This window comes from Manacus candei, unplaced genomic scaffold (assembly GCF_025592945.1).
Source record: "Manacus candei isolate 608988 ecotype Guabito, Panama unplaced genomic scaffold, ASM2559294v1 h1tg000011l, whole genome shotgun sequence".
In the NCBI taxonomy this organism is placed as follows: Eukaryota; Metazoa; Chordata; class Aves; order Passeriformes; family Pipridae; genus Manacus; species Manacus candei.
In genome coordinates, this window is record NW_026138059.1 from 21,564,582 (window position 1) to 21,574,098 (window position 9,517).

Genomic DNA, 9,517 nt, shown 5'->3' on the forward strand with positions numbered 1-9,517 from the left:
CTCCATGTGCTCCAGCTGGTCACTGAGAGGGCAATACCACCTTGTCCCCCTGCCCGTCCTTCCTACAGCCTTTGTCCTTCCACCACAGCACTCCAGTTGTAGGAGACATCCCTCCACTTGTCAATGCTGCCACTGAGATGACAGCCCTGCAGGTCAGAGCACATCTCTAACTCCTCCTGTTCACTCCCCAGGCTGTGTGCATTTGCACAGAGGCACTGAAGTTGTGTCCCTGGTGAATCTGACTTACTGACTGGAGCGTCTGGGAGTCCTTTTGCTGCTCTTCAGGTGCTCCTGCTGACCTGCAATTCCACTTCAGGCTCTGGGCATCTATGGCTGGCTCTGGCATCAAACTGAGATGAGGACTGGGATGGACTGAGGTTCTCCTACCCTGGCAAACTTAGTAATAATCCTTTAGTTTCTCTTCACCAGCTCGGCAAGCCTATGACTGAAGATGCTCACACACAGGAACACATGATACAGTCCAGACCACCACACCACCACGTATAAACTGCTTTATTGATTGCAGTTAACATGTTACAATTAATTTATGATTCCAAGCATTCAGCCAGCTGCTTATAATAAGTATAACCTGCCACCATAGTCACATGGAACTGGACAAAGAGATGTTTAGTCACTGAGGCATCCTGAACTGGAATCATTTCTGCTTCTTGGGCATTGAAGAGACAACCAGATGATACATACAATAGACTGTTCCTGAATTAAGAGACAGAAAAGATATTTTCAGACTGGCAAACAGAATTCCTTTCAAGTCAGCTTTGCAGTTTGTTCCAGAAGAAATACTGACAACAAGCAGCTGCAATTCAGACAAAACACATTTCCATAGCCATGTCTCAATTATTTTTTTTGGTGATTCATATTATCAAGAAAAAAAATCTTTAAATACCTCTCCACAGGCTGCACAAAAATAAAGAAACAAGGAAAAAAAAAGAGTGGGGGAGAGGCATGTTTGTGGGACCTACAAAGACAATCATAAAGTAATTGTTACTCATTCTTAAAGCAACTGAACTGAAAATCCATTAGATCAACATATTTAAGTTACAGGCTACTACAAAATTATGTAACAAGCAACATAAAGGTTAAATTTATGCAGTATTATGAACCTTGGATATAATTCTGCTAGTTTTCACACCACATGAAAACTCAGTACGCTGAGTATCACCCAGCACTAAGAAGAGTCAGGCTAGTGAGAAAAATGGTTTACTTTCATGCTATAATTACATTTTACTCCTTTTCAGAATAGGCTTTCTAAGTAGTTCTCGTTTTCTCTGACATTATACATGAATTCCAAAGGAGTATTCAGCCCACAGTACTCAGTGTGGAAAAAAGCCATATGAAAAGCTAAACTTGGAGAAAGCACAAATAAATATATACAGTATGTCCAAATGTGGGTTTTTTCCCTCTCTACATGCATTTTGCATGTTCTAAAGAACAAACCAAAGGAACTGTGTAACTAATTTACAGAGAAAACACCAGTCATGTTGGAGATTGTACCAAAGAGAAAGTATTTTAATAATATTAAAATTGGCACATTGGAAATTATACCAAAGCATAAAGATTTTAGTATTAGCCTTACCAAACACCGTTAGAACCATGGTGGTTCTATACAACAGAGCATCCTTTGCACCACCTTTAAGATGCACTGGGAGGCCATTATCCTCCTAATGGAAACAAGTGACAAAAATAAACTATTTAAATACAATTCTTGCACTATTTTGTTAATATAACTACAATTACCCAGAAGAGGAATTACTTCCCCACATTATCCTTCCAACCCCCAAAACACAATGAACCTTATTTAGGTCCCACTTTGTCTTTAAAGCTTTCACTCTGCTATCAGGTGAGCACTCACTAGGGGAGTACTATAAATGATGTGCATGATTCATTTCTATAGCAGTGACTGGCAGATGCCTAAACACTTCTGACACCAGTTGCCAGCCCCCTCAGGTGCACAGGATGTGATTACCATCCCTACAAGCTTCCCATCCATCTCCAGAGTAGTTAATCGCTGCTATAGGGAGCAACAAGGGGAGGAGTCTGTCCTATCACCTGGTGTCACACAGGAAACTGTTTTGCTCCACTCCTAGGCACCAGATCCCATGATCTTTACCCTTGTCACAAGTTCACACTGCTCTAAAATTCAAGCCAGGCTCCCGTGCTAGTGACTTGCAACCCAGCCCAGCTTAACTTGCTGTCCCACAAGAAAGGAATGGGAGGAGGAAGAGATATGCCTAGAGATCTCTGCCAGCAGAAACAGAACCTCTGACCTCACCCATCACCAACATCCTGCTTCCCCCTTTGGCCCACAATGAACACTGTGCCTCACACAGTGTCTCAGAAGACTGGCTTTCTCTTTCAGGGGAAAGGAAAGCAAGAAGATACAAAAGCTATTAAAGTGAGACTTCTAATATACTTTGTCCCTTTCACATTGCTGAAGCCCTGTCCATCCTCAGTATGAAGCTACATCTCCAGGTTATGGCTCACAGTTGGGAGTATTTTCTTAAATGTTCTCTGCTTTCACTAGTTCTCACTTGGTGGCCTTATCAATCAGGAACAGAGTAATTCAGAAGCTGTTTTTAAAGGTTCAATAATTTTCTAGGAATGAATCCAACCATTTAAGACTTTTACGGTTTTCATAACTGAACAACACAATACTACATCCTCATTAAGAATTATGGGGCTTATCTATAAACTGTAGATATAGCTGTAAGATTTCAGGCTTAGCTTTTCATTGTATTTCTGTCCTCTCACTTGCTGTTTTTCTCTATTTGTTCCTAGGACATATTCCCCCATCTCAACTCCTTTGAGAGTACTTCATCTTTGCACAGTGCCTAATACTTACAAGAAACTCAGGTACAAATCATTTCATAGGGTAAAAAAGCCCCGAAGAGTGAGCAAGTCAACTGCACATGTAGAAATACTCTTAGTGTCTGTAGAAAATAACTGCTGATTACAAGCACTATAACCATACAGCTGATTTCAAAAGCTCTCTTCATGTGTAAAGAAGAGTCTGACCAGTTCTTTAGAAACAAAATGTATGCAACTGACCTATTAACACCTTGTTAATCTACTAAAATTGTTCAACTCAATACCTGAAAAAGTTTCTGATGCTCAGGAACTCTGTTTTCAAACTGCCTGCGTGAAGCAGTGCTTATGGTTCTCTGGGAAATTTGGCGAAGAGCCTGAAATAAAAGATAAACAGTGTTTTTAAAACAGTGATATTTTTCAGCTCTGTTCACGCTGGGTAATTCTTTTAAAAGCATGATATAAGTGGAACACACAGGAAAAAAAAAAAAGGGAAAGCCTTTTACAAACAAAACCAGTGGGTTTTGGTGAAGTTTTGTTTGTTTGAGTTCAGTAAGTCTTTCAACAGATGCTGTAAAGGACTGCTTGACTGATTACCTAAAAATGAAAAACTCAGGAAAATTACTTTCAGTAAGATACAACAGATTTATGGATCTGCATCATAATCTTGACAGTTAGCACCCTTTTGGGGAAATCTCAGCCTCTGCCCCTTAGACAGAAGCTTTAAGCACCATGTTCTGTGTCTGACTAACAAAAGGGACAATAACATTCACATCAAACATTTTTGAGAAGGCAAGGATATTCTGTCACGGCTGCAGTTCACCCGTGAGCCCCCAGCGCAGGCAGTACCTTCACAGAGCTAGGGAGGCACTTCCACCTCGCCACACACACAGCTTAAGAACACTCTGCCATGTCCTGAGCTGGAATCAGCTTCCACAGTCTGATCACAGAGGTTAGGTGACCAAGAGCAATGATCTACATATAATTTCTCTGCTGGCCCAGTCTGCCTTCGACACGTCAAGTGTCAAAGCCGAAGAGCTGGCTGTAGCTCTAAGCTGCTGTAGGAAACTGAAATGTTAAAGGTTAATGCCTCAAACAATCAGCCATTTGCAAAAGCAGCGAGGTGCTAGCGGTCTCCTTCAACCAACACCGACAACACTCACCGCTCCCCGCAAAAGTATCACCACTAAAAACGCGGGCACGGAGAGGGCAAACATCCAGGTGATGCTGGCTGCAAGTAATGGGACAACAATCCTCCCCTCGCCCATTCCAAATAAACTCTCTATAAAATATATCTCCTTGGAGACGGGCTAAGCATACCCCAGAGGCCCTGATCAACAGCATCCTCTCAAGTCCCTAAAGCTCAGGACTACATGGAGCGAATGGGCCGCGACCTGGAGGGCAACACCTTCCCCCCGACCCCTGCCGGTCCCTCCGCAGCGCCCGGCGCGGGGGGCGGTCACCACGGCCCAGTCCCGCCGCCCGGGGGGGCACCGCGAGGGAGCCCCACACACCCCGGCGGCAGCGGGCTGCCGTCCCCGGGCCTCACCAGCACGTTCCGCCACATCGCGGCTCTTGGTCCTGTCACCTCCCGCCGGCAACAAGGGCAGCGGAAGGGGAAGCGGCTCTCCCGCCCACGCCGGTGGCACCACAGAGGGAGCCGCCCGGAGCGCCGCCGCAGCGCCCACAGCGCCGCCCTGCCAGTCCGCCCGGCTCGGCGGCAGCGCTGGGGCAGGCCTGTCGGTCGGATGGGATGTGTGTCCGCGTTCGTGTCCCAGGAACCAGAGCTGAGCCCTACAAGACCGGGAGGAAGGAGCGGTGACCTCTCCGAAGCCGCGGCGCCGGGAAGGGGCTGAGGCGCCCGGGCGGGCACACGGCAGGAGCGTTTCCTCACTGAACACAGCGAGAGCACTTCGGGAAATCTATGGAATGTCCCCCAGAGCCGCTACATACAGAATTTAAAACCAACTTTCATTGAAAAGTTTAATATCCGCAGAGGGCTGGATGCGTGTCCTGTGAGAGCACCACCACGGGCTGCACCAGTTCACACGGACTCGCCCGACATCCCCTTTGGCCGCCACTAGAGGCAGGACACTGAGCTAAGCACAACCTGGGGCCGACCCAGGTGAGGGGGTCGTACACCCGTGGGATCGATGTGGCATCCCCTTGCTGAGCCATTACCCACAGAAAACCCCAAACTAAGCCATGTACCTGCCCACGGCCTGAAACTCCGTTCATGGCAGCGATACCGAGTACTCTGCATATGGAAAAAAAAAAACCAAAACAACACAAAAACAACTTCAGTTTCATGTTTCGCAGTATATAATTACATAGAGTGAAGTAATACCAAACTTGTAAATGTAAACCTATTTGATTCCAAAGGAAGAATCTACTTGCCCTTCAAGAAACTGATCTGAGAAGCTTGTGTTTTTCCTGCATTGCAGATCCAACAACACAGTTGCATCTTCTCATGCTTCAGCCTTATGCTGAAATATGATGCTGTTGGGAACACTATTTCGTGGCTTTGCTGCAGTTGCAGTGCACTTAGTTTTTAGCATTACACTGCTTTTGCACTTTTGCCAAACCTCATGATGAATAACGTGTGTCAAACACAGCAAAGTAGTGTTCAATCTAGTATGGAAATGACAAGGATCGTATCTCAAAAGCACAGCTGTCCCAGAAAGAAACTAAAAATGCAAAGATGAAGTAGTGTTTCTAGGTATAGTCTTAGCTGCGCAGAATATTAAAAATGCATTTAGAAAGCATTGTCATGGAGAAATACATGTTGTAACAGAGGAGGAAATTGGATGCATTATTTAACAGTTTTCAAACACTCAAGCGGTGCTATCACAGAATAACACTTAAAAATACATTAAACACTGCAAGACAGATTTCCATTCATTTCTCCTGCAACCTTTCCTCTTATGAGTGTATACAATGTTTTATTCTGATCGTCATACACTTAGTTGTATTTAGATACTGGCAAAAGGATCGTATCCACGGAGAAATTATTATTCTCTAATTTCTGCTGTGTGGACCATTTTCTGATTTGTCTGAACTTAAGCCTCAGGGATACTGTCAAAACAAATCTTACAACCGAAAGACCCTATAAAAAGCTTGGTATGTGGGTTACATACCAATCAAAGCTACATGATGACTGGTCACAGCAAGCACAGCTGGTGTCTTCAGTATTGACTATGAAGAAATGAAAACTTGAGGGAAAGAGAAATGGCAGCTTGCTGCCTCAGGGTGAGGATATTTCACTAGAAACAAACTCAGACTGCTTTTTCCTAACTGAATGTATTGCACTGAAGAATAACAAAATTGCTTATGAAAACTCATTGTTAAACAGTTTTGCTTAAACCAGAAAGAAAACAGGGCTGTTAATCTAGCTGTTAAAAAGCATTCATCATAAAAAAAAATGTTTTACCCCTTAAACCAATGATAGAAGGGTATGTAAACCCTGCTAAACTGAGGGCTTTTTTCCTGCAAACCAAGTAATTGACTAACCCACTTAAAAGCTACATTGTGTACCAAGAGAGAAAACATGCTGTATTCTACCTTAATACAGCCATTTTACAGCCAAGTTGCTTTGAGTTGTTCAGTACACTGAAACTGCATTAAAAGAACTTGCTGACAGAAAGAACAAAGATTTGTTCTGAAGTTTACAAGCATCTGTTGTAAAGCATACACTAACTTCAACCAGGTAATGCCAGGCCTCAGCAGGCAAGCCTTGAGGCAATCACATTTTCCTTTCTTCCAAGACTATCACAGTCCAGTCTTCCCCATTTTTGTAATAGAATTAATGAGGTCATTAATTCCCTTCCTGGCCCTCTAACAGTACTTAAATCATCTCACCATTTTAGTTTGCAAAATTTAGGCACAATCCTTAGGTAAAAATTCAATTAAACTTGCACCTAACTCTGGTATTCCATTTGCTCAAATTGTTTATTTTATGTGATCTTTATCTGAAATCAGGGTCCAGAGATACAGCTCCACCTATTTTCTTTGAATTTATTTTTTAAAAAACTTCTTGAGCTTCCATAGTGATTGACTTATGCTTTTATTCCTCTTTATTTCATCCCCAACAGGAAATGAGAAAGATAATCTTCCAACTTCAGAGTTTGTAGCAGCAGTTGGTATAATGCAAATGGACAGTATTACTTTATTTATTTATTAAACACAGGGTGAGGATGTTTCTTATTTGAGACTCAGGTCATGTAAGGACCTGCTAATTCTTATCAGGCTATTTCATAATGGACTTTAGCCTTAATTAAAACTGTGAAGTAAAATTAGACTTCACATTTAGGCACAGAAAGAAATATGGTGACCAGAACAGATTCTGTGAGCTAGAACACAGGGTATTTTTACATTGAAATACTTCTTCTGATCTGAGGAAAATTTACTACTACTACAATAAAAGAACTTCTTGCAATTGGGCTTGCTTTCTACCTCAGAGTCCATTTTCACACTGTCAGAAGCAGTCTTTTCCATAAACTGGCCACATTGTTAAGAAGGAAGAATAAAATTGTCTTAGACTTTCAGTTTTTTCTTCTACTTTGAAAGAGAGAATTTTTGGCAGGTTGTTCAATACAGACAAGTATTCAGTATGTGGAACATTTGAGGGTGTTCGAGGTTTTTTATGTTGGGTTTGCTATTGAACTGTTACCAAAACAAACTGATGTAGTACCAAGGATAGATCATGTTTTCTGGCAAGATCAGAAAGCATAGTCTTGTCACAGGAACTCTGAAGATCAGATTACTCTGTGGTTATGCACTGTTCTTTGTCTTCAGCAGTTGCATTCCAGTAACTTCTCTTTTTAAGTAACGGTTAACAGTAAGTACATTCTGCTTTAGACACAAGTCACATTTTTCCACCAGGCACTCACTTCAAGTAAGGCATCTGAGAGAAGGATGCAGTCAATAACACTTCTTGTGAATCCAATCCAACCAGCCCAGTTCATTGCTCTATTTGATGGATTCGAGCAGATAATGTGTGTGCAGATGTTATTTGACCTGACTGTCATGACCTTTCCTCCCTCAGAGACTTCTATTAAAAAAAGACAAGACTTACATCCTTCATGGTTTAATATTCATAATTAAAGAAAAACCATGCTGCTGGGAACCTAGTAGTGAACTTGGAACTAGGTACTGAACCTAGTTTCAGTACCAGTGTACTGAAGAGAGGCAAAGGCTGTGAAGGATCCTTCACAATTCAGTTATAAACTCTTCCCTCTGACTGAGCAAAACACAGCTGTCAGTTTGATGCAGTTAAAGAAACATCTTGAGGTGACAATCTGCTTTGTTACAGGGATGTAGATTTTTACAAGAAAACAGAAGAAACCGCTCTCACACAAGGGAATTGGTCTGGAGAGCTGTTGCGTACATTGAGGACAAATCCTACTTCCCCAAAATACTGTCTCCAGGAAAGGCTCATTTTATAAGCAAGACGCTCATAACAGCAGCAGCCTCCAGAAAGTTTATCATCTCTCACGCTGTGGGCACTGCCTCAGCTGGGTAAGGCTCAGAAAGCACTCAGTGTGGGCACTCTGAAAGCAGAGGTATTGCTCTTGGTACTTCTGAAGCTTGGTAGTGAATACTTGTGAAGGACGCCAGTGAAGAACCAGGTCACTGGTGGTCAAATCCAGATTCGACACATGACACTGAACATTAGGACAGTGACACTGCCCTGAGAAGCATCAGACATAGATGTTGTGGTTTCACCTTTGAACATGTGACATATGTGCAACTTGTAAGAAACACAAATTCCAAGGATCTCCACAGTTATCAACATGACACCAAGACAAATGGCCATGACTGAAGGAAGAGTTTACAAATTTGAATTACATTAAGCATTTTAAGCTCTGTGGGCACACTGTCCCATGTATTTGCTGCTACAGGCTCTCAGAGAACCCACTTAATTGCAACAAAAACCAGACAGCAATTCTCACCCTGGTGCATTTAATTGATGAGATCAAAGATGCACTGACAGCTGTAGTCAGTAAAAAAATGTAAGGCATTGAAAAATATTGTAAGGTGAAGACAGAAAAAAACTTTGATTTTAGTTTTAAGCACAATAAGCAGCGTTTCTTACTTGGAAAAAATAGGAATTATGAATGAAGCAGAATATAGTTGCACATAAAGTGACAAACACAAAATACTTTAATAACTAGTAATTGTGAGACATCCCCTTACTCACTGTATTTTGGACCAGCAGCTTTAATCAAAAGATGGAAGCCAGCTTAACATGTTCTGCAAATCTTCTGCCTTACAACATACAAAGTTCCATTACCTGTATTCTGTACCTCCAGCAACAGAGGTACAGCACTGTAAATAAGACCTTAAAAGCTTCTGACTATTTGAAAGCCCTGTGCTGCCAGACTGTACTGTGCAAACAAATTATTATATGGAGCTACAGTGAGCTAGTACACTGGAAATGCTGTCCCATTCTACAGTTAATCCAGATTTACACATGTAAACTGTTAGGCTACACAAGTAATTAAGTAAATCCAGTCATGTATTTATGTGGTAAATTATTAAGTTTTGTTTAAACCTGCCCATAGATTAGGATATTAGACCATAAATTTTTGTAACAAATACACAATCCCAGAAATACAACTCACTTAAAACTGCATTTACACTTAATGATGTCTTTTCATCCAAATGAAAATAAATGTTCAAAAACAACACCAAA

At 42.0% G+C, this 9,517-nt stretch overlaps 1 protein-coding gene across 1 annotated transcript; it reads right to left on the minus strand.

Moving 5' to 3' along the window:
- Window positions 1-497: 497 nt before the first annotated feature.
- On the minus strand, window positions 498-4,502 carry LOC127466789 (cytochrome c oxidase subunit 7A2, mitochondrial). Its single transcript, XM_051778069.1, has 4 exons — window positions 4,373-4,502; window positions 3,111-3,200; window positions 1,595-1,679; window positions 498-714 (listed from the first exon to the last, which is right to left on the minus strand). Exons 1-4 carry the CDS (start codon window positions 4,388-4,390, stop codon window positions 656-658), a joined length of 252 nt encoding a protein of 83 aa, XP_051634029.1. The 5' UTR covers window positions 4,391-4,502; the 3' UTR covers window positions 498-655.
- Window positions 4,503-9,517: the final 5,015 nt, after the last annotated feature.

Coding starts and splice junctions, on each gene's coding strand:
- LOC127466789 (XM_051778069.1), bottom strand. Junction 1,680..3,110: donor AGCATCAGAAACTTTTTCAG/GTATTGAGTTGA, acceptor TGTTTCCATTAG/GAGGATAATGGCCTCCCAGT. Junction 715..1,594: donor CATGGTTCTAACGGTGTTTG/GTAAGGCTAATA, acceptor CTCTTAATTCAG/GAACAGTCTATTGTATGTAT.